At 41.4% G+C, this 24,421-nt stretch overlaps 1 protein-coding gene across 4 annotated transcripts in view; it reads left to right on the plus strand.

Annotated features, from left to right (window-relative positions):
- Positions 1-24,421, plus strand: part of IFT172 (intraflagellar transport 172) — a 42,007-nt gene that overhangs the window by 9,316 nt on the left and 8,270 nt on the right. For all 4 annotated transcript variants that reach the window (XM_073791496.1, XM_073791495.1, XM_019943056.3 and 1 more), the window contains 19 exons: positions 27-130; positions 305-390; positions 3,213-3,325; positions 4,319-4,486; positions 12,890-13,026; positions 13,259-13,366; positions 17,302-17,386; positions 17,673-17,765; positions 18,349-18,426; positions 18,664-18,912; positions 19,093-19,171; positions 19,371-19,491; positions 19,685-19,829; positions 20,877-20,966; positions 21,559-21,656; positions 21,833-21,968; positions 22,054-22,170; positions 22,510-22,652; positions 24,244-24,337. In XM_073791496.1, the coding sequence (XP_073647597.1) occupies positions 27-130; positions 305-390; positions 3,213-3,325; positions 4,319-4,486; positions 12,890-13,026; positions 13,259-13,366; positions 17,302-17,386; positions 17,673-17,765; positions 18,349-18,426; positions 18,664-18,912; positions 19,093-19,171; positions 19,371-19,491; positions 19,685-19,829; positions 20,877-20,966; positions 21,559-21,656; positions 21,833-21,968; positions 22,054-22,170; positions 22,510-22,652; positions 24,244-24,337 (2,244 nt within the window). The remainder of the gene's footprint in view (positions 1-26; positions 131-304; positions 391-3,212; positions 3,326-4,318; positions 4,487-12,889; positions 13,027-13,258; positions 13,367-17,301; positions 17,387-17,672; positions 17,766-18,348; positions 18,427-18,663; positions 18,913-19,092; positions 19,172-19,370; positions 19,492-19,684; positions 19,830-20,876; positions 20,967-21,558; positions 21,657-21,832; positions 21,969-22,053; positions 22,171-22,509; positions 22,653-24,243; positions 24,338-24,421) is intronic.

The raw sequence follows: 24,421 nt of genomic DNA on the forward strand, positions 1-24,421 counted from the left end.
TGTATAACAATTCCGTTCACCCCCAGGTATGCATGATCTTCAATGCTGGAGAGCTAACCCTGGTGGAATATGGGAGTAATGATACCCTGGGTTCTGTACGTACTGAATTCATGAACCCCCATCTCATCAGGTAACCCCACAAGGTTCTCTAAATTTTTGAAACCCAAAAGAATTCCTTTTGACTTCTATCTCCTATATCCTCAGGTTAATCTAAAATCTTCATCCCGTATGGTATTTCAGAGCTCCTATTAAACATCCCAGCTACCTAAGCCCATTTTGCCTCACCTGACCCTTCATGTTTCAGTGTCCGTATTAATGAGAGGCGCCAGCGAGGAACGGAGGATAATAAGAAATTGGCTTATCTTGTTGATATTAAGACTATTGCTATAGGTGAGTAAGACTCTCTCATAATTGTAATAACAAAATAGATGTTTATAAAGCACTTCCATGTCACAGGACTGTGTGCAGTGGAGAATCCAGGAATCTGAGAGGCATCGGGTAAATGTGTGACCTCATTCTTACAGGGGATACGTGAAACGTTTAAATCCATATGTCTATATCTAGAAGTCTAGACGCAGAGGCATTGGTATGTATAGGCTGCCCATACAATTATTCACGTTCTCTAGGCACATATCTCAGGGCTGGAAAATTGTGAATTGTAGAAAAGAACCATTAGCAAATTTAAGAATTTTCCTGTTTAGACTTCATAGGATCACAGATTCTTAGAACTGGAAGGGGCCTTCCTTTCTGTATAGTTTGTCATTAATAAGTAGTGATGACAGACTTGATGTGCATTTCACAAATGTTCACATTTATAAATTGTACTGTATATATTAATAGTTAATCTTTTATCATGGAATGTTTTAAGCACAGGAAAAAAGTATAAAGAATAGCATGGTATTCTCTAAAAAGTTTAGAGAATAACATATCCAGGTAGTGTAGGTATTAAGAACAGGGCTCTGGAGTCAAATCTCCCCACTTCTCTACTTACTACCTGTGTAATCTTAGGTAAATTACTTCACCTTTCTGTATCTCAATTTCATCTACAAAATGTACCTCATCTACAAAATGGGGATAAAAATAGGACCTACTTCATATGAAAAGCACTTAGACTAGTGCCTAGTATATAATAAGTGCTTAATAAATGTTAGCTGTTCATAATAATAATATTATTATTACTTGTGTACCCATACCCAGTTCTGTCAGATCCTCACGTTTCATTATTTTTACCTTGGATCTTTTCTCTCTTCTCTGTTGATGGACATTTGTTAGTTTTTCACTGATACAGTGTTTCAGTTCTCTAAGGTTTATACCCAGCATGGAATTGCTGAATCATGAAAGAGGTACATCTTCAATTTCACTAAAATATTTCCAGATTGCTCTCTGAAGAGGTTGTACCAATTTACATTCCCACCAGCAGTCACAGTTGCACTTCCTCTCCAGTGCTTGAAATTTCCTGACTTCATTATTTGGCTCAATCTGATGTATATGAAAATATATTTCATTGTTTTAATTTTTTTGTTCATTTGTTTATTGGCCATTTGGATTTCTTCTGTGAATTGCCAGTTCACATCCATTGCCTATTTTTAAAATTAGGTTGTCTTTTCTTTATTTACGTGAAGGAGTTCTGTGTGTGTGTGTATAGGCTTTGATGGTTATTTGCATTGCAGCGATTGTCTCAGCCTGTGGCTTGTCTTTTCTCTCCTTTTCAGCATTTCTTAGTATTTAGACATTTTTAAGTTTAATGTAGTCCATTTTATCACTTTTTTTTTTTTACTGAAGTATGATTCAATTTACAGTGTTGTATATCACTTTTTAATAAATAGTTTGTGGGTTTTGAGGTCTTATTTAAGAAATCCCTCCCTACTCCCTCCTGTATTTTGGCATTTAAAATTTTGCTTTTTACCTGGAATTTATTTTTGTGCATAATGTGGGTAGGAATCTAATTTTATTTTTTTTCCATATGTTTAACCATTGCTCGAAAGTCCATTCTTCGCTCACTAGTATGTAATGTCATCTCTCATAAATCAGGTTTCCATATACATATGGGTCTGTTCTTAAGATATTTTTACATTTCATGAACTTTCTATTTCACATGAAGTTGCTGAGCTCAGAAATGTAAGTATCTATAATAGAAATAATAATACAGTCCAGTGGCTTAAGTTCTAAGTTCCAGTGGCCTAAGTTCTTTGAGCAGTAATGAGCTGTGAGATTTTGGACAAGTCACCTCTCTCTGTAGGTCTTATCTTCAATGTACATTGACAGAGTTCTTCTCTTAACCATTTTGGGTCATCGACCCCTTTGAGTGTCTAATTAAAAGCATAGATCCTTTCCCAGAAAAATATCTACATGCATAATTTTGTGTGTAATTTCAGGGTGCTCACAGAAATAGGGTCCCCACAGCTCTAGCATTCTATGGTTGTACTTATAATCGGGGCATTAAAACATGGATTTATCATTTTGCTTTTTAATTAAAGGAAAATTCATTTTTAAGTTGGTCTTCCCAGTAGTGGACATCTGCTGGCATTTGGTCTTCAGCTTAAGCGTAGGTAACAAAAGCAGGCACATTGCTTGTTGATAATGTATATCAATAAGACCTGTGAATGGGCTTTGTTCAAGAGACTCCCTGAAAGCACCCTAGCCAACCTTGAGTGGTCTGTTCTAAGCATGACTGTTTCTTATATTGCCTATGAAATTCAGACCAAACTAATATTCATCGTCTGCACTGACCAGCCTAACTTTAGTTAGAGGTTCCTCCTATTTTGTCTGTGTGCCTTCACCACTCTTTGTCCCTAAGTGTTCTTATATCACTGCCACTCAGATATGCAGGTAACTCCTTGGAGCACGTATGATCACCAGGGTCATTTCGTTCATCAGCTTTCTCTCACTGGTGTGTTTGCTCTAATTGTGGTTCATCATGAGAACAGAAGCCAGTTGCTCCATAGTTCTGACCTGCTCTGAGACAACTCCAAGAGTCCCAGAGAAGAATCACATTTCTTGATGAGTCTGGATCTTTTGAGTTAATAACTGCAGAGTTAAACAAAACCTCTATAATTTTAGAAGAAATACAGCATCTTAGCAAAGTTATGTTGTACTGCCCATTTACATTCCTGAGTGACATTCTCTAGACTAACGCAACATTCTTAAAGCCAGACTTTCACAGGCCACCTCATACCTTGTATGTGATTAACCCTGTTTCCTTTACTCTCTAGTGGACCTGATTGGTGGCTACAACATTGGCACCATCAGCCATGAGAGCCGTGTGGATTGGCTGGAACTTAACGAGACTGGGCACAAGCTTCTCTTCAGGGACCGGAAACTTCGTGTGAGGAGGGTTGCTAAGGCCTTAGCCATAGACTGGTCCGTAAAGGATGTGGTACTAGCTGCCAGCAGGGACTGTGGGAGGCAGGATAGGACATAATTTCTTGGGGCTATGCCATTAGCATGGCAAAAGGCACAGAAGAATCAACATTCTTTGTATCTGCTATCACCACCCATCCCATTTTACCCTTCAGGAGGCTGTGTCATGATGGCACCGAAGTCAAGAGAGGAATTTGGGAGTTGATGTCTCTCTTAATATTCACAAATCATATTTGTGAAACATCCTCATGAAACATCCTTACGCCTGCATTCCTCTTCCTCACGCCTAGCTGACCTTAACCCACACCTACTGCTCCAGTGCTCTTCAGCTACACTTACCTGATGGCACTGAAGCTGGCTTGAGGACAGTCTCCCCCTAGCCCCTTATTGATTCTGATCTCAATATGGTACCACCAAAGAGTTCAACCTCAGGGGCAAAAGGGACTCTCTGGTGATTTTTTGTTTCATTTTCATTGTGATGCGAAAGCCATCACAAATTTCCAGACCATTTAATTTGACTGGTGCCCTTACTTGTGTAATCCAGGCTGGTAACTCTGGCCCAGAGTTATTCTAAGAATGAAAGTCTGGGACTTCCCTGGCGGTCCACTGGTTAAGACTCCACACTTCCACTGCAGGGGGTGCAGGTTCGATCCCTGGTCAGGAACTAAGATCCCACATGCCTTGCAGCGCAGCCAAAAAAAAGTCTGACCTTCACCTAACTTAAATTCCTAGGGTGTAGACCTTTGCTCTTTTGATCATCTCTTATTTGGCCAGAGTCAGAATATGTCAACTCAGCATAAACTTGAAGGGATTATGGTTGAAGATGAGTAAGCTTTGAAATTTAGCATGTACGTGACTGGTGGGTTAGCTCACCACATTTCACCATTAGGAAAATTGTCAAGATGAGAAGACACCCATATCTCCTTTTAATTGTGCTATCTACTTCTTCCTCCTTCAGTTGCACCTATATGATATTGAAAGCTGCTCTAAGACAATGATCCTCAACTTCTGCTCCTACGTGCAATGGGTCCCAGGAAGTGATGTGCTGGTAGCTCAGAACCGAAACAACCTGTGTGTGTGGTACAACATTGAGGCACCTGAGAGAGTCACCATGTCCTCTATCAGGGTATGTTGACATCAGGGCACCTCAGCCATAGTGTTGAGCTGATTAATTAGAACCTGAGTCGGCTCTGAAGTCTGCTTGGTTTCTCTGCCCACCACCCATAATCTCTTTAATGGAGTTGGCAGGTGACGCTTAGACTCCTTCCCACAGTGGACCAGGCCCCAGAGCCATCCTTGTTCAGATTCCTGACATTATATTAGACCCTTGGAGTATGGGTCTCTATTATAGTGGGAATTCACCAAGTCATAACATGAAGTTCCCTTAGGCTGGAAGATCCCCAACAGGAGGAGTAGTTCCATATCACCTCCTTGTGTGCTGATTCTCTGGTACAAAAGCCATTCATAGTTCCATTTTTTTAAGACTGCTGATCAGACCCTCTCTCCTATCCCATAACAACGTCACACACACAAGTAATATTCCAAAATCCGGGAGGAGCCTATGCAAACAGAGAAAAGAGGCCCCTATGGTAGGCTAGGATGACTGGTGTGGGTGTGGGTAGAGCACTTGATACTTCCTTTTTGTTCTTTCTATATCTCTTTTTTTCTCCTTTTTTGCCTCATTTTAGACTGATTAAGATTGAGTTTTTGTGGGGGGGTTGGGGGGGTTGTCCTTTTCTAAATACTCTTCAGAGTATTTAGAGTACTCTTTAGATCAGAAGGTTATACATCCTATTTCTATAGCAGTTACCCTTAAAAGTTCACCATGTATTTAAATTAACAAAGTCTAAAGTTAATCAGCATCTAACCGCCCCCCCCTGCACTGCAAACAATACAAGGACCCTAAAAGATTAAATGGGATTACCTCCCCTTTGCCACTGTTGTCTAGTATTTTGGTTCCCTTCTGTTATCCCCAAAGTTAGACATTATTATTTTATACACACAAAATTTGTATAGATTTACCGTCATAGTGCCAGTTTCTCTGTTCAACTTTTCCTTTTTCATTGCTGATCTTCTCTCTGGAGTTACTTTTCTTCCTCTTCTTGAAGAATATCATTTAGAAGTTTCTTTTTTTTTTCTTTTTGAATTTTATTTTATTTTTTATACAGCAGGTTCTTATTAGTCATCCATTTTATACATATTAGTGTATACATGTCAATCCCAATCTCGCAATTCATCACACACACACACACCCCACTTTTCCCCCTTGGTGTCCATACGTTTGTTCTCTACATCTGTGTCTCTATTTCTGCCCTGAAAACCGGTTCATCTGTGCCAGTTTTCTAGGTTCCACATATATGCGTTAATATACAATATTTGTTTTTCTCTTTCTGGCTTACTTCACTCTGTATGACAGGCTCTAGATCCATCCACGTCTCTACAAATGACCCAGTTTTGTTCCTTTTTATGGCTAATATTCCACAGTGTATATATACCACATCTTCTTTAATCCATTCGTCTGTCGATGGGCGTTTAGGTTGTTTCCATGACCTGGCTATTGTAAATAGTGCTGCAATGAACACTGGGGTGCATGTGTCTTTTTCAGTTATGGTTTTCTCTGGGTATATGCCCAGTAGTGGGATTGCTGGATCATATGGTAATTCTGTTTTTAGTTTTCTAAGGAACCTCCATACTGTTCTCCATAGTGGCTGTATCAATTTCCATTCCCACCAACAGTGCAAGAGGGTTCCCTTTTCTCCACACCCTCTCTAGCATTTGTTGTTTGTAGATTTTCTGATGATGCCCATTCTAACTGGTGTGAGGTAATACCTCGTTGTAGTTTTGATTTGCATTTCTCTAATAATTAGTGATGTTGAGCAGCTTTTCATGTGCTTTTTGGCCATCTGTATGTCTTCTTTGGAGAAATGTCTATTTAGGTCTCTGCCCATTTTTTGATTGCGTTGTTTGTTTTTTTTAATATTGAGCTGCATGAGCTGTTTATATATTTTGGAGATTAATCCTTTGTCCGTTAATTCGTTTGCAAATATTTTCTCCCATTCTGAGGGTTGTCTTTTCGTCTTGTTTGTAGTTTCATTTGCTGTGCAAAAGCTTTTAAGTTTCATTAGGTCCCATTTGTTTATTTTTTATTTCCATTACTCTAGGAGATGTATCATAAAAGATCTTGCTGTGATTTATGTCAAAGAGTGTTCTTCCTATGTTTTCTTCTAAGAGTTTTATAGTGTCCAATCTTACATTTAGGTCTCTAATCCATTTTCAGTTTATTTATTGTTTTTTTCAGTTTATTTTTGTGTATGGTGTTAGGGAGTGTTTTAATTTCATTCTTTTACATGTAGCTGTCCAGTTTTCCCAGCACCACTTATTGAAGAGACTGTCTTTTCTCCATTGAATATCCTTGCCTCCTTTGTCATAGATTAGTTGACCATAGGTGCATGGGTTCATCTCTGGGCTTTCTATCCTGTTCCATTGATCTATATTTCTATTTTTGTGCCAGTACCATATTGTCTTGATTACTGTAGCTTTGTAGTATAGTCTGAAGTTAGGGAGTCTGATTACTCCAGCTCTGTTTTTTTCCCTCAAGACTGCTTTGGCTATTCGGGGTCTTCTGTGTCTCCATACAAATTTTAAGATTTTTTTGTTCTAGTTCTGTAAAAAATGCCACTGGTAATTTGATAGGGATTGCATTGAATCTGTAGATTGCTTTGGGTAGTATAGTCATTTTCACAATATTGATTCTTCCAATCAAAGGACATGATATATCTCTCCATCTGTTTGTGTCATCTTTGATTTCTTTCATCAGTGTCTTATAGTTTTCTGAGTACAGGTTTTTTACCTCCTTAGGTAGGTTTATTCCTAGGTATTTTATTCTTTTTGTTGCAGTGGTGAATGGGATTGTTTCCTTAATTTCTCTTTCTGATCTTTCATTGTTAGTGTACAGGAATGCGAGAAATTTATGTGCATTAATTTTGTATCCTGCAACTTTACCAAATTCATAGATTAGCTCTAGTAGTTTTCTGGTGGCATCTTTAGGATTCTCTATGTACTGTATCATATCATCTGCAAACAGTGACAGTTTTACTTCTTCTTTTCCAATTTGCATTCCTTTTATTTCTTTTTCTTCTCTGATTGCCGTGGCTAGGACTTCCAAAACTATGTTGGATAATAGTGGCGAGAGTGGACATCCTTGTCACGTTTCTGATCTTAGAGGAAATGCTTTCAGTTTTTCACCATTGAGAATGATGTTTGCTGTGGGTTTGTCATATATGGCCTTTATTATGTTGAGGTAGGTTCCCTCTATGCCCACTTTCTGGAGAGTTTTTATCATAAATGGGTGTTGAATTTTGTCAAAAGCTTTTTCTGAATCTACTGAGATGATCATATGGTTTTTATTCTTCAATTTGTTAATATGGTGTATCACATTGATTGATTTGCATATATTGAAGACTCCTTGCATCCCTGGGATAAATCCCACTTGATCATGGTGTATGATCCTTTTAATGTGTTGTTGAATTCTGTTTGCAAGTATTTTGTTGAGGATTTTTGCATCTATATTCATCAGTGATATTGGTCTGTAATTTTCTTTTTTTGTAGTATCTTTGTCTGGTTTTGGTATCAGGGTGATGGTGGCCTCATAGAATGAGTTTGGGAGTGTTCCTTCCTCTGCAATTTTTTGGGAGAGTTTGAGAAGGATGGGTGTTAGCTCTTCTCTAAATGTTTGATAGAATTCACCTGTGAAGACATCTGGTCCTGGACTTTTGTTTGTTGGAAGATTTTTAATCACAGTTTCAATTTCATTACTTGTGATTGGTCTGTTCAGATTTTCTATTTCTTCCTGGTTCAGTCTTGTAAGGTTATACCTTTCTAAGAATTTGTCCATTTCTTCCAGGTTGTCCATTTTATTGGCATAGAGTTGCTTGTAGTAGTCTCTTAAGATGCTTTGTATTTCTGCAGTGTCTGTTGTAACTTCTCCTTTTTCACTTCAATTTTATTGATTTGAGTCCTCTCCCTCTTTTTCTAGACGAGTCTGGCTAAAGGTTTATCAATTTTGTTTACCTTCTTAAAGAACCAGCTTTTAGTTTTATTGATCTTTGCTATTGTTTTCTTGGTTTCTATTTCATTTATTTCTGCTCTGATCTTTATGATTTCTTTCCTTCTACTAACTTTGGTTTTGTTTGTTCTTTCTCTAGTTCCTTTAGATGTAAGGTTAGATTGTTTATTTGAGATTTTTCTTGTTTCTTGAGGTAGGCTTGTATTGCTATAAACTTCTCCTCTTAGAACTCCTTTAGCTGCATCCCATAGGTTTTGGATCATCGTGTTTTCGTTGTAATTTGTGTCTAGGTATTTTTTTATTTCCTCTGATTTCTTCAGTGATCTCTTGGTTATTTAGTAATGTATTGATTAGCCTCCATGTGTTTGTGCTTTTTACTTCTTTTTCCTTGTAATTGATTTCTAATCTCATAGCGTTGTGGTCAGAAAAGATGCTTGATATGATTTCAGTTTTCTTAAATTTACTGAGGCTTGATTCGTGACCCAAGATGTGATCTATCCTGGAGAATGTTCCTTGTGCACTTGAGAAGAAAGTGTAATCTGCTGTTTTCAGATGGAATGTCCTATAAATGTCAATTAAATCTATCTGGTCTATTGTGTCATTTAAAGCTTCTGTTTCCTAATTAATTTTCTGTCTGGATGATCTGTCCATTGCTGTAAGTGAGCTGTTAAAGTCCCCCACTGTTACTGTGTTACTGTTGATTTCCTCTTTTACAGCTGTTAGTTGCCTTATGTATTGAGGTGCTCCTATGTTGGGTGCATATATATTTATAATTGTTATATCTTCTTCTTGGATTGATCCCTTGATCATTATGTAGTGTCCTTCCGTGTCTCTTGTAACATTCTTTATTTTAAAGTCTATTTTATCTGATATGAGTATTGCTACTCCAGCTTTCTTTTGATTTCCATTTGCATGGAATATCTTTTTCCATCCCCTCACTTTCAGTCTGTATGTGTCCCTAGGTCTGAAGTGTGGGTCTCTTGTAGACAGCTTATATATGGGTCTTGTTTTTGTATCCATTCAGCCAGTCTGTTTCTTTTGGTTGGAGCATTTAATCCATTCACATTTAAGGTAATATCAATATGTATGTTCCTATTACCATCTTCTGAATTCTTATGGGTTTGTTTTTGTAGGTCCTTTTCTTCTCTTGTGTTTCCCACTTAGAGAAGTTCCTTTAGCATTTGTTGTAGAGCTGGTTTGGTGGTGCTGAATTCTCTTAGCTTTTGCTTGTCTGTAAAGCTTTTGATTTCTCCATCGAATCTGAATGAGTTCCTTGCTGGGTAGAGTAACCTTGGATGTGGGTTCTTCCCTTTCATCACTTTAAATATATCGTGCCACTCCCTTCTGGCTTGTAGAGTTTCTGCTGAGAAATCAGCTGTTAACCTTATGGGAGTTGCCTTGTATGTTATTTGTCATTTTTCCCTTGTTGCTTTCAATAATTTTTGTCTTTAATTTTTGTCAATTTGATTACTATGTGTCTCGGCATGTTTCTCCTGGGGTTTAATCTGCCTGGGACTCTCTGCACTTCCTGGACTTGGGTGGCTATTTCCTTTCCCATGTTAGGGAAGTTTTCGACTATAATCTCTTCAAATATTTTCTTGGGTCCTTTCTCTCTCTCTTCTCCTTCTGGGCCCCCTATACTGCAAATGTTGTTGCATTTAATGTTATCCCAGAGGTCTCTTAGGCTGCCTTCATTTCTTTTCATTCTTTTTTTCTTTATTCTGTTCTGTGGCAGTGAATTCCACCATTCTGTCTTCCAGATCACTTATCCATTCTTCTGCCTCAGTTATTCTGCTATTGATTCCTTCTAGTGTATTTTTCATTTCAGTTATTGTATTCATCTCTGTTTGTTCTTTAATTCTTCTAGGTCTTTGTTAAACATTTCTTTCATCTTCTCGATCTTTGCCTCCATTCTTTTTCTGAGGTCCTGGATCATCTTCACTATCATTATTCTGAATTCTTTTTCTGGAAGGTTGCCTATCTCCACTTCATTTAGTTGTTTTTCTGGGGTTTTATCTTGTTCCTTCATCTGGTACAAAGTCCTCTGCCTTTTCATTCTGTCTATATTTCTGTGAATGTGGTTTTTAGTTTCCTGCGGAATTGTAGTTCTTCTTGCTTCTACTGTCTGCCCTCTGGTGGATGAGGCTATCCTACAAGTTTCTTTAGTGAAAGTTTTTTTTTTTTTTTTTTTTTTTTTTTCTTGCGGTACGTGGGCCTCTCACTGTTGTGGCCTCTCCCGCTGCGGAGCACAGGCCCCAGACAGACACGCAGGCTCAGCGGCCATGGCTCATGGGCCCAGCCGCTCCGCGGCCTGTGGGATCTTCCCGGACCGGGGCATGAACCCGTGTCCCCTGCATCGGCAGGTGGACTCTCAACCACTGCGCCACCAGGAAAGCCCTAGTGAAAGTCTTTTGATGATAAACGTTCAGGTTTTGATTATCTGAAAATGTTTTTATTTAGAGCTTTGCTCTTGAAAGATACTTGGACTCAGTACTGAATTCTAGATTTTTATTTGACTGTGTTGGGTCTTCGTTGCTGCACATGGGCTTTCTCTAGTTGCAGCGAGTGGGAGCTACTCTTTGTTGCAGTGCACGGGCCTCTCATTGCAGTGGCTTCTCTTTGTTGCGGAGCATGGGCTCTAGGCGCGTGGGCTGCAGTAGTTGTGGTGCTTGGGCTTCAGTAGTTGTGGCACGTGGACTTCAGTAGTTGTGGCATACGGGCTCAGTAGCTGTGGCTCACGGGCTCTAGACCGCAGGCTCAGGAGTTGTGGCACGCAGGCTCAGTAGTTGTGGTGCACGGGCTTAGTTGCTCCGCGGCATGTGAAATCTTCCCAGACCAGGGCTTGAACCCGTGTCCCCTGCATTGGCAGGCGGATTCTTAACCCCTGCACCACCAGGAAGTCCCCCCTGTTCTAGATTGACAGTTATTTTTTCTTAGCCTTTTGCAAATATTGTCCCATTGATTGACTTCTTTTGTTCTGACAAGATTATTAATAGCCCTTTCTATATAGGTGATCTGTCTTTTCTCTCTGGTTGCTTTTAAAATCTTTTTTTAGGCATGTTGAAATTTTACCACAGTGTGTCTAGCTATAAATTTCTTTTTACTTATCCTACTTGGTATATATTGTGCTACCTGTAATTGTGAGTACACATATTTCTGTCAGTCTTGGAAATTTCCCAACCATAATCTCTTTAAACATTGCTTCTTCTATCATATTCTCCAGTCTCTCCATCGAAACTCTAATTAGGTATATGTTAGATTTCTTGTTCTGTCTTCTGTACCTTTTTAACCTGTCTTTCATATTTCCTTTCTCCTTCTCACTCCATGCTACATTCTGGATAATTTCTTAAGATACATCTTTTAGTTCATTAATTCATTTTCATCATTGTCTAATCTGCTATTTAAACCATCTATTGAGTTTTTTACTTCAAAAATTAAATTTTTCATAAGGTTTTATTTGGTTCTTTCTCCAACGTGACTGACCATTTTTGATAGTCTCTTGTCCCTTGCTTAATTTTTCATTTCATCTTTTAGGTCTTTAAACATCTCACACATAATTATTTTATATATCATAACTGTCTTTTTTCATAACTATTATTTTTGATATCTGAGACCCATGGAGGTCTAAAACTGTTATTTATAGGTATTGTTTACTCATTTAACTTTTTGGTTAACTGTTTGTTAACTTATATTTTGGTACTTTTTTATTGTGAACTCATGTTACATTGAATGTAATCTTTTGGAATCCTGAGGGCCTCAAACAGGCATGTTTTCCTCCAGAGATGATTTGTGTTTGCCTCTGCAGGAATCAGGCATATTAATGACCTGTGCCCCTTTGGTTCCCTTTACTGAAGAGAGGATCCCCAGTTTAATGAGGGAACCTTAGATTTGGCCTCCCCATCTTGCTGGAGGACCCAAAGTTTATTCTCCTAATACTGTGTTTGCCTTCAGGGCAACTGTATTCTTCCTACTTGCTCACCTTCCATTTTTTCCTGCTCATGTTTTTTCGGTTTTAGCTTACTGACCTCTTTCTCTCTTGCTTTCTTTTTGTGGGGACGGGGGAGGGAGTAGGAAGCATTCCTAGTGGTTTCTTCAGTTGAACCCAGCAATATATTAAGAAGTATGTTCAAGTTGAATTTTAACAGGAGGGCCTTTAAGAATACTGAGAAAGAGTACTGCTGGCAGTACTGCTGGCAGTAGCAGAAGTGGATGTCACACTTTGTCAACTTATCCCTAGCCATTAGTGCCATCATAGCTATGAGTGTACTTTAACCCAAGGATATTACCATAGATAGGGAATTTTTATCTGCCTGAGAGAAACTAAATGTTAGAAAAACAGGGGCCACTGTAATTCCCTCAGTGTACGAGCAGTAGGGTTGAATGAGGGTGGGTCTTTTCTGCAGTTGAGTCAGTGGAAATGCTAACTTGGAATTCTGGTGGGATGGGGGTGTTGAATTTTTACAGGGTGATGTTGTAGGTCTGGAGCGGGGCGGGGGAAAGACCGAGGTGATGGTGACTGAAGGTGTGACTACAGTTGCCTACACACTGGATGAGGGCCTTATTGAGTTTGGAACAGCTATTGATGACGGCAACTACACCAGGTGAGGGGCTAGACTGGTAACCAGCAAGGTGGTGGGAAATTCTGGTTCTGAGGACCTGGGATGGATAGTAAAACTGACCATGTCTAAAAAGAACGTGGTGTCCTGGGAGGAGATTAGACAAAGAGGACAAACAATTGCCTGCCCCCCTCCTCTCCTGTCCCATCGCTAGTATTCCTCGGTGTCTTCCTGACCCTGGACTCATTCCTTGTGCTTTGCTTCCTTCCCTCACCAGGGCAGCAGCCTTCTTGGAGACCCTGGAAATGACCCCAGAAACAGAGGCAATGTGGAAAACCTTGAGTAAGCTGTCACTGGAAGCAAGGCAGCTACACATTGCTGAGAGGTGAGTTGGGCTGTAGAACCAAGGTGCCAGGCAGCTAGGAGGGAGGGATGGCCATGCTGGTATCTTCCCCGTGGGCTGCTCCTCCCCAGTGTTAAGGCAGCACTTCCCTTCCCATACCAACAGATGTCATAGAACCCTTCCGTGGTACAGTTATTCCAAACATCCTCCCATCCTAGATTATGAGTATGTCTTTTATTTATTTTTTTCTAAATTTTTATTGGACTATAGTTGCTTTACAATGTTGTGTTAGTTTCTTGCTGTACAGCAAAGTGAATCAGTCATATATATATATATATATATATATATATATATATACACATACTCTTCTACATTTCTTTCCCATTTTGGGTAACCACAGAACATTGAGTAGAGTTCCCTGTGCTATGCAGTAAGTTCTCATTCGTTATCTATTTTATACATAGTAGTATATATATGTCAGTCCCAATCTCCCAGTTCATCCCACCCTTCCTTCCCCACTTGGTAATCATAAGTTTGTTCTCTACATCTGTGACTCTATTTCTGCTTTGCAAGTAATTTCATCTCTACCATTTTTCTAGATTCTACATATAAGCAATATTGTATGATATTTGTTTTTCTGAGTTACTTCACATAAGGGTGTGTCTTTTATTGTTGTCATTCCCCAATCTTGTAACTAGGTGCCCCTTCAAAGTTTTTAATACTCATACCCTACAATCCACGTGTTGATCTGTATATTCCAGGTGTTGTATAGGAGTGTAATTTATAGGACAAACATGGGACTCCAGACTCTCTGATTTCAAATCTTGGCTCCATTTACCAGCTGTGTAACTTGAAAGAGGTTAACTTAACCTTCCCAAGCCTTGGTTTCTCCATTTGCTCTATGAAATGGGGATGATAACAGAATTTACCCTGCAGGATGGTAAAGAAAAATGGCAGTGGTAGTGGAGAGCAAATGAGAGGACCTGTGCGAAGAGCACAGGTTGGAAGTGCTCTTTAAAGGTCAGCTGCTGCTATTTTGCCGAGGAGTCATCCTTGGTCCCTTTTTTCCCATCCCCTCACAGCTAGACTCTCAGCAAGTCCTAGGGACACTGATCCAGGGTCTTCAAAACATATCCTGAAAATTAATGCACAGAAATCTCTTGCATTCCTATACACTAACAGTGAAAAATCAGAAAGAGAAATTAAGGAAACACTCCCATTTACCACTGCAACAAAAAGAATAAAATACCTAGGAATAAACCTACCTAAGGAGGCAAAAGACTTGTATGCAGAAAACTGTAAGACACTGATGAAAGAAATCAAAGAGTATACAAACAGACGGAGAGATATACCATGTTCTTGAATTGGAAGAATCAACATTGTGAAAATGACTGTACTACCCAGAGCAATCTACAGATTCAATATAATCCATATCAAACTACCAATGGCATTTTTCACAGAGCTAGAACAAAAAAATTTACAGTTTGTATGGAAACACAAAAGACCTCAAATAGTCAAAGCAATCTTCAGAAAGAAAAACGGAGCTGGAGAAATCAGGCTCCCTGACCTCAGACTATCCTACAAAGTTACAGTAATCAAGACAGTATGGTACTGGCACAAAAACAGAAATATAGATCAGTGGAACAGGATAGAAAGCCCAGAGATAAACCCACACACAAATGGTCACCTTATCTTTGACAAAGGAGGCAAGAATATACAGTGGAGAAAAGACAGTCTCTTCAATAAGTGGTGCTGGGAAAACTTCACAGCTACATGTAAAAGAATGAAATCAGAACACTTCCTAACACCATACACAAAAATAAACTCAAGATAGATTAAAGACCTAAATGTAAGGCCAGACACTATAAAACTCTTAGAGGAAAACTTAGGCAGAACACTCTATGACATAAATCACAGCAAGATCCTTTTTGACCCACCTCCTAGAGAAATGGAAATAAAAATAAAAATAAACAAATGGGATCTAATGAAACTTAAAAGCTTTTGCACAGCAGAGGAAACCGTAAACAAGACAAAAAGACAACCCTCACAATGGGAGAAAATATTTGTGAACAAAGCAACTGACAAAGGATTAATCTCCAAGATATACAAGCAGCTCATGCAGCTCAATATCAAAAAAACAAACAACCCAATCCAAAAATGGTGGAAGTCCTAAGTAGACATTTCTCCAAGGAAGACATACAGATTGCCAACAAACACATGAAAAGATGCTGAACATCACTAATCATTAGAGAAATGCAAATCAAAACCACAATCAGGTATCACCTCACACCGGTCAGAATGGCTATCATCAAAAAATCTAGAAACAATAAATGCTGGAGAAGGTGTGGAGAAAAGGGAACCCTCCTGCACTGTTGGTGGGAGTCTAAATTGATACAGTCACTATGGAGAACAGTATGGAGGTTCCTTAAAAAAATAAAAATAGAACTACCCTATGACCCAGCAATCCCACTACTGGGCATATACCCTGAGAAAACCATAATTCAAAAAGAGTCATGTACCACAATGTTCATTGCAGCTCTATTTACAATAGCCAGGACATGGAAGCAACCTAAGTGTCCATCAACAGATGAATGGATGAAGAAGATGTGGCACATATATACAATGGAATATTACTCAGCCATCAAAAGGAATGAAACTGAGTTACCTGTAATGAGGTGGATGGACATAGAGTCTGTCATACAGAGTGAAGTAAGTCAGAAAGAGAAAAACAAACACCATATGCTAACGCACATATTTGGAATCTAAAAAAAACAATACTGATGAACGTAGTGGCAGGGCAGGAATAAAGACGCAGAGAATGGACTTGAGGACCCAGGGGTTGGGGAAGGGGAAGCTGGGACAAAGTGAGAGAGTAGCATTGACATAGATACACCACTAAATGTAAAATGGATGGCTAGTGGGAAGCCACAGCATAGCACAGGGAGATCAGCTTGATGCTTTGTGACTACCTAGAGGGGTGGGATAGTGAGGGTGGGAGGGAGGCTCAAAAGGGAGGGGATATGGGGATATATGTATACATATAGCTGATTCACTTTGTTGTACAGAAAAAAGTAACAGAGCATTGTAAAGCAATTATACTCCAATAAAGATTAAAAAAAAGAAAATGCTAACAGATACAAGTATTTTGTACATGTGTACATGCATATATATATATGAACACAAAGTCAAATTCTATATGTTAAAAATAAAAAGTGATCCATGTGATTGTAAAAAAAAAAAAAAAAGTATCCTGAATCTCTTATTTGTTCAAGTCTACTGTGTCCACCCTGGAATAGACCACCACCATCTACATGCTGTTGCAAAGCCTCTTAATTAGTCTCACTGATACGGTTCTTAAACCCCTATGATCCATTCACCTCATAGCAGCTGAGGTAATGTTTTAAAAACATAAATTAGATTGTATCATTTTCTTGCTCAGAACCTTCCAGTAACTTACTATTGTACTTTGTATAAAACCCAAACTCTTTGCATGTCCTAAGGCCCCACAAGATTTGGCCTCTGCTTTCTTCTCATATCGGGTACTTGCCCATTAGTCTCCAGCCGCACTGGCATCCTTTTGTCCCTTTGAGCGTGCCAAGCTCACTCCTGCCTTAGGGCCTTTACACTAGCTTTTCTCTCCGCCTGGAATAATTTTTCTCCATCTTGTCATGATTGGCTCTTTCTTGTATTAAGGTCTCAGCTCAGCTCCCCAAACAGGTCTTCTCTGGCTACCAACTTAAGGAGTCCCCTTAGTTTTATTTTCCATTCTTTCAAATAATCTTTGTTTATTTGTTTACTAATTGTTTCCACTAGAAAGTAAGTTCCCTAAGAGCTGGGCCCTCATCTGTCTTATCCCTTTTGTGTCCCCAGTGGCAAGAACAGTTTCTGGCATATAATAGATGCTCAGTATATCTGCTGAACCAATGAATTAATGATGATTCTATTATAATATTACTGCTATTGCTTCCATACTATAGGTGCTTTTCTGCTTTGGGCCATGTAGCAAAAGCTCGATTCCTACGTGAGACCAATGAGATTGCAGATCAAGTGTCTCGGGAATATGCAAGTATTCTCCTGATTCGTTCAGTCTTTCAAGCTGAGATTTCTCCTGGTACTCAGCCCCACGACTCTTAGCTTTCCAGCCATGGCTAACTTCCTCTACCCTGCCCCCCACACCTCTACCTTCAAGTCAGACCATTTTGGAATTGCTTGCCAAACCTCGAGCCTCTAAGCCCCATGAAGGTTTTCAGCTTCCTAAGCCTTTTAGCCTCCATGTCTCTCTGGCCACACAGACAGAATGGCTCCCGTGGCACCAACAGAATAAGCAGAACCTCCTTTTTCCCCACAGGGTGGAGAAGGAACAGACTTTTATCAGGTCCGAGCACGTCTAGCCATGCTGGAGAAGAACTACAAGCTGGCCGAAATGATCTTCTTAGAACAGGTAACAGGAACAGAAGAACTGGATGGAAGAGGGGATCAGAGAGGGAAAAATACAGAGGCAAACTCAGGAGGAATGAGCACTGGTCAGCTGGGCTACCAAAGGTCTGCGGAGAACTTTCAGAAAGGTCTATACAGTTCATTTCACTCCTCCATAATTCCCTCCTCTGTGTTAGTTCTTACAATTACTTCTTTCTTTCATAAAAAGTCTGCTGTCTCCCCGTATACTCCAGAGCCTGTCTCTGCAATTCTTGTGCGTGGAGGTAGATCCAGATTTTGTGAGGCCCAAAGCTTATACAATTTGAGGAGCCCTTTTTAAGAAAAGTTGCTTTGGAAAAAAAAATAATAATAAAAATAAAAATAAAAAAAAAGAAAAGTTGCTTTGGAAGGAACCTGTGCAAATAAGGTGCCCTGAAGCTTAAGTTTCTTTTAGTTTCATACTAAATTCACCTCTGCTTGTGTATACGTAAAGGATGAGGCTTTCAGTCCACACAGGCTGGCATCTTAGCTGGGCTGAGGAGAGCCTGCTGATTTCTGACTCTCGTATCTTCCTGGTGTCCCTCTTTCCTCTGCCCGGGTTCCCCTAGAACGCTGTTGAGGAGGCCATGGACATGTACCAGCAGCTACATCGTTGGGACGAATGTATCGCTGTGGCTGAGGCCAAGGTACCAGTTCCGTCTTCCCCACAGTTGTTCAGAACTCACTCCCACCAATATCAGAAACCTCCTCTTGTCAAGGAGACTGTAGGAACTGCAACAGGGCGGGGGCCGGGACCTGATATGGTGAGGAGTTAGGACACTGGTGACTGGGAGGGTTTCTGCTGTTAAAGTGGGATTGGAGAAGCCTGGGAAGCAGCAGGGCAGGAGGGATGTGACTCCTGGTCTTCTTTGTTGCGTGTCCAGGGACACCCAGCCCTAGAGAAGCTGCGCCAGGGTTACTACCAGTGGCTGATGGACACACAGCAGGAGGAGCGAGCAGGCGAACTTCAGGAGAGCCAAGGGGACGGGCTAGCAGCCATCAGCCTCTACCTCAAAGCTGGGCTCCCCGCCAAAGCTGCTCGGCTGGTGCTGACCCGAGAGGAACTGCTGGCCACCACAGAGCTGGTAGAGCACATCACTGCCGCCCTTATCAAGAGCGAACTGTATGAAAGGGTATGGATGGCTTCCTATTCCTGTCCCTTACCCCCAGGGCTCAGTGCCCCTTTCCTACCCAGAGGGGTCTTGGAGCGCATAGCCCTCCCTGACTGGTGGCTGATTCGCCTCCTTTGGGGGCTGATACTTGACTTTTGTGTAGTAAGGGTATCTCTGTAGTAATACGGAATGTGTTAACAGGCAGGTGATCTCTTTGAGAAGATTCGAAATCCACAGCGGGCCCTGGAGTGCTACCGTAAAGGCAACGCATTCATGAAAGGTACTAGCCACCCACAGCCCATCCCTCAGTGTTGTGGACTGCGGCCCAAACAGTCCCCCACACCTGTTCTGTGCCTCTGCTCAGGCTGACTGTCTTCAGTGCTCCTCCGTCCCTCCACTTCTCACCTGTATTCCATGCCTCATTTCTCTATCTCACTTCTCCTGAAGTCTGAGCTGAGTGCCCTCTCTGTCTCTGGCAGCGGTGGAGCTGGCTCGATTGGCATTTCCAGTGGAGGTGGTGAGACTAGAGGAGGCGTGGGGGGACCACCTGGTGCAGCAGAAGCAGCTTGATGCGGCCATTAATCACTACATTGAAGCCAGGTGTGGTGGTCTGGGGGGTGCAAAGGACATTTGGGCATGAGATGAGAGGTGATGGGGAAAGTAAGGGTGCCAGGGCCTTACTAAAATAAGAGAGATCTCAAAACGTAGGTTGGAGTATGCTTGAGGTTTCCCTTTACCTCCATCTATTTTCCTCTTTCCTCATACATATTTACACCTTTCCCAACTATGCCAGGTGCTCCATTAAGGCAATTGAGGCTGCCCTGGGTGCCCGCCAGTGGAAGAAGGCAATTTATATATTAGATCTACAGGACCAGAACACTGCGTCCAAATACTATCCTCGTGTGGCCCAACACTATGCGTCTCTGCAGGAGTATGAGGTGAGGGAGAGCCCCTTTCTGCAGCCTAAAGCAATGCAGGACAGGATGAGGAGGAGGGAACCCAGAGCAAGAAGTGTTCCAAATCCTTCTTTCTGGGACCCAACAATGTCACCACCCTGAATGGGAAGAAAGAGGTTTACTTCCCCCATTTCATTCTAATATAACATAGACCCCCCTCCCAGACATATAAAGCAAGCCTCTAGCTCTCTTCCTGTGCAAGCATGAGTGATGCTTCATGGATAACTCCAACATTAGCAGGTGCAAACTAGTATATACAGGACGGATAAACAGCAAGGTCCTACTGTATAGCACAGGGAACTATATTCAATATCCTGTGATAAACCATAATGGAAAAGAATATGAAAAAGAATATATATATACACGTATAACTGAATCACTTTGCTGTACAGCAGAAATTAACACAACATTGTAAATCAACCATACTTCAATAAAAATTTTTTTAAATTAAAATTTAAAAAAAAGAATAGGGACTTCCCTGGTGGTGCAGTGGTTAAGAATCCACCTGCCAATGCAGGGGACACGGGTTCGATCCCTGGTCTGGGAAGTCCCACGTGCCATGGAGCAACGAAGCCTGTGCACCACAACTACTGAGCCCGCACTCTAGAGCCCACGAGCCACAACTACTGAAGCCCCCGCACCTAGAGCCCATGCTCTGCAACAAAAAAAGCCACCGCAATGAGAAGCCCGCGCACAGCAATGAAGACCTAACGCAGCCAAAAATAAATTAATTAATTAAAAAAAAAAAAAGAAGAACTCCAACATAGTTACAGTATAGAATTGCCTTGCATTGCAGAAACATGAGGCCCTCTTAAACTCCCACTGTATTGTCCTCATATTGTTTCAGGCTGGTCTTCTTTCAAAGCAGTAGAAAGTCTGAAACACCTGTAGTCATCTTGTCTTCTCTGTGACTATAGGATAATGGTATCCCAGGCTCTGCTCCATCCCAGCTGAGGTTTGTTCTTTCCTCCTACAGGCTGCTTTCACTCTGATGCTCTGACCTTTTGCCTCTGCCTGTCTCAACCACAGATTGCTGAGGAGCTCTACACTAAGGGAGACCGGACGAAAGATGCCATAGACATGTACACCCAGGCTGGCCGCTGGGAGCAAGCCCACAAGGTAGGGAATGGGTGGAGTTCATGAGAAGAGAATTCCACCTTTGTGGTTATGTTGCCACTTTCCTTAGTCTCTGATATCCCCACTTCGCTGGGTTCCCTGAAAGCTGAGGAAGAGTACCAAAATACAGTCTGGGTAACTTTGATCCCTAGCCATGGGGAAAGGCAAGGATGAAGAGAGGCCCTTGTTCCCAAACCTGCGATTCTGAACACAGCAGATGGGCCTGGGGGCTAGGGAATCTGAAATACCTCTGCTGAAGCTCTAGCCACACTGGTAACCATTCTCGCTTCTGCTCCCAGAGCCCAGTGGGTATAGCAGGAGTAAGGTAGTGGGAACAGGTGCCCCCAGCACAGGGTGTCTCTGACCCTCCTGCCTTAGCAGAATGTAGTTCTTACTCTGCTCATTATAGACTTGGGATTCCCTGAACTGACTAGGAGAGTGACACTAACCAAATGCCTGTGGTTGTTGGGAAGGTTCAGAGTTCCTGAGAAAACAGGCTCCCTTGAAGCCCCACTTCCCTGTCCGCTCTGCATTTCCCTCTGCTTCCCTTGGGAATTGGTGCCTGAAGCTACCCTGGCTCTGTGTGTCCACACAGCTGGCAATGAAGTGCATGAGACCAGAAGATGTGTCGGTGCTCTACATCACCCAGGCTCAGGAGATGGAGAAGCAGGGCAAGTACCGAGAGGCTGAAAGGTGAGCCGTGGCCCCAGGGGAGGTGTAGCAGGAGATGGGGCTTCAGGGCTAGAGGGAGGGATGGGGTCTGCAGATACGTGCCCTCTGCCCAGAAGGCAGTGACAGAAGCCCTTAGGAACGACTCTAGCAGCAGGAATCTGGGTCTAGGAGGCCGCAGGTATATCTCCTGTCCCCAGGCTATATGTGACAGTGGAAGAGCCTGATCTTGCCATCACCATGTTCAAAAAGCACAAGTTGTATGATGATATGATCCGCCTGGTAGGGAAGCACCACCCAGATCTCCTCAGCGACACACACCTACATCTGGGCAAGGTGAGCCCTCCTCCTGCCCCTGCCCATCTCTCCCCCAAACAGGCTCCATCACCCCCTCTCTCCATCCTGATCCACCTCTCCCCAGGAGCTGGAGGCTGAAGGCCGACTACAGGAGGCTGAATATCACTACCTCGAGGCCCAGGAGTGGAAGGCAACAGTGAATATGTACCGGTCCAATGGGCTTTGGGAAGAGGCCTACCGGGTAAGGATTTCTTACCCTTACTGGATAAGGATGTACAGGGTTCATCCATCCCTCTTTCCCACTCTCAAGTAACTGTCTAATTCTAAACTGGTCATGGGTGTCTTTGAAAAAAGTCCACACCTACGCACAAAATTTCACATACAATTTTAATGGTTTGTGAACGACCTGAAATCCATCCTGGGACCCTAATCAGGTTAATAGACCCTGAAACTTAGCCCTCTTCCTACTGTTCTAGGAGAGGCACCTGATCTTTTTCCAAGCTGAGGTCAGGTCAGAGATGAGAAGGGAGCAGCCATGTACCCCTGTATTGGAGGATTGCCAAGTGGCTTTGCTTTTCAGGTGGCCAAGGCTCACGGAGGAGCTAATGCCCACAAACACGTGGCCTATCTGTGGGCAAAGAGCCTGGGAGGTGAGGCTGCAGTTAGACTGCTCAGTAAGCTGGGACTCCTGGAAGCTGCTCTTGACCATGCTGCTGACAACTGGTGAGGCCCCAAGCCTTCTCTCTGCTGGCCCCATTCCAGACAGAGCCTCTATATAGAGAAAGGAAATTGGTGTATAACTGAAAAGCATTTCTAGAGGCTGAAGCAAGAGTGAAGAAATGTGGTCAGGAGAGATCCTTGGAAGAACCCGATAGAGAGGCAAGAATGAATTAGTAACTCTGCTCCTGTTCCCCAGGAGGCTCAGAATGGTGTTTAATCTTTGGCTGTTCTAAGGAGAAAGGTGGAAAGAGAACAGCTTTTAAAGCTAAAATGCACTAAGCCAGTAACTTACTTCTGAGTAACGGAAGTGTGATTCCATTAAATGCAAAATGAGTTTTCTTTCTTTTTTTAAATTAAGTTAAATTAAATTATTAATTTTTTGAAGTGTAGTTGATTTATAATATTAGTTTCAGGTGTCCAACATGGTGATTCAATATTTTTATAAATTATACTCTATTTAAAGTTATTATATTGGCTATATTCCCTGTGCTGTATGGCGTATTGTTGTAGCTTATTTACTTTATACATAGTAGTCTGTACCTCTTAATCTCCTAGCCCTGTCTTGACCTTCCTCCCTTTCCTCTCGCCACTGGTAGCCACTAGTTTGTTCTTTATATCTGTGAGTCTGTTTCTGTTTTGTTATATTCGTTTGTTTGATTTGTTTTTTTAGATATCACATATAAGTGACAACATACAGTATTTGTCTTTCTCTGTCTGACTTATTTCACTAAGCATAATACCCTCCAGGTCCATCCGTGTTGTTGGAAATGGCAAAATTTCATTTTTTATGGTTGAGTAGTATTCCATTGTATATATGTACCACATCTTCCTTATTCATTTATCTGTTGATGGACACTTAGGTGGCTTCCATATCTTGGCTGTTGTAAATAGTGCTGCTATGAACATTGGGGTGCATGTATCTTTTCTAATTAGTGTTTTTGTTTTCTTCAGATATATACCCAGGAGTGGAATTGTTGGATCATGTGGTAGTTCTGTTTTTTAGTTTTTTGAGGACCCTCCATACTCTTTTCCCTATTGGCTGCACCAAATTCCATTTCCACCAACAGTGCACAAGAGTTCTGTTTTCTTCACATCCTCACCCACATTTGCTATTTGTAGACCTTTTTCGATGATAGACATTCTTACAGGTGCGAGTTGTTATCTCATTGTGGTTTTGACTTGCATTTCTCTGATGATTAGATGATTAGAGCATCTTTTCATGTTGACCATCTGTGTATCCTCTTTTGAAAAATGTCTATTCAGGTCTTCTGCCCAAAGTGAGTTTTTCTTAAGTAAATGTTAAGAACACCAGTAGTAATCCTGCATTGAGTCAGACTGCTACGGATAGTTTTACTTGTTTTGGGAAGATTATTTTTCTGCTAGTGTAGACGTGGCTCAGGAGGAGGTGGTCAGAGCACCAGGAGTCCTTCCTCCCTATCAGTGCTGTGCTCTCTGTGCTTCTCTATCATTTCATATTGATTGTCTTTCTTAATCTGTGCCTTTTCCTCCCCTCAATCCTTGCCCTCTGTTTTTCTTTTCCCCTTATAAAAGGAAGTATAGAGTAAGCAAACCTTATCTGCACCTTCCATTTCAGCTCCTTTGAATTTGCTTTTGAACTCTCTCGGCTGGCCCTCAAGCACAAAACCCCTGAGATTCATCTCAGATACGCTATGTACCTGGAGGATGAGGTATGGATGTGATTCTTCTCCATTGCTTTTGACTCTGACCACAGAGCCCTCCTTCCCCTCCCCTAGACCACTGCTGCCAGGCAT

The sequence above is a fragment of the Tursiops truncatus genome, chromosome 14 (genome assembly GCF_011762595.2).
Source record: "Tursiops truncatus isolate mTurTru1 chromosome 14, mTurTru1.mat.Y, whole genome shotgun sequence".
NCBI lineage: Eukaryota > Metazoa > Chordata > Mammalia > Artiodactyla > Delphinidae > Tursiops > Tursiops truncatus.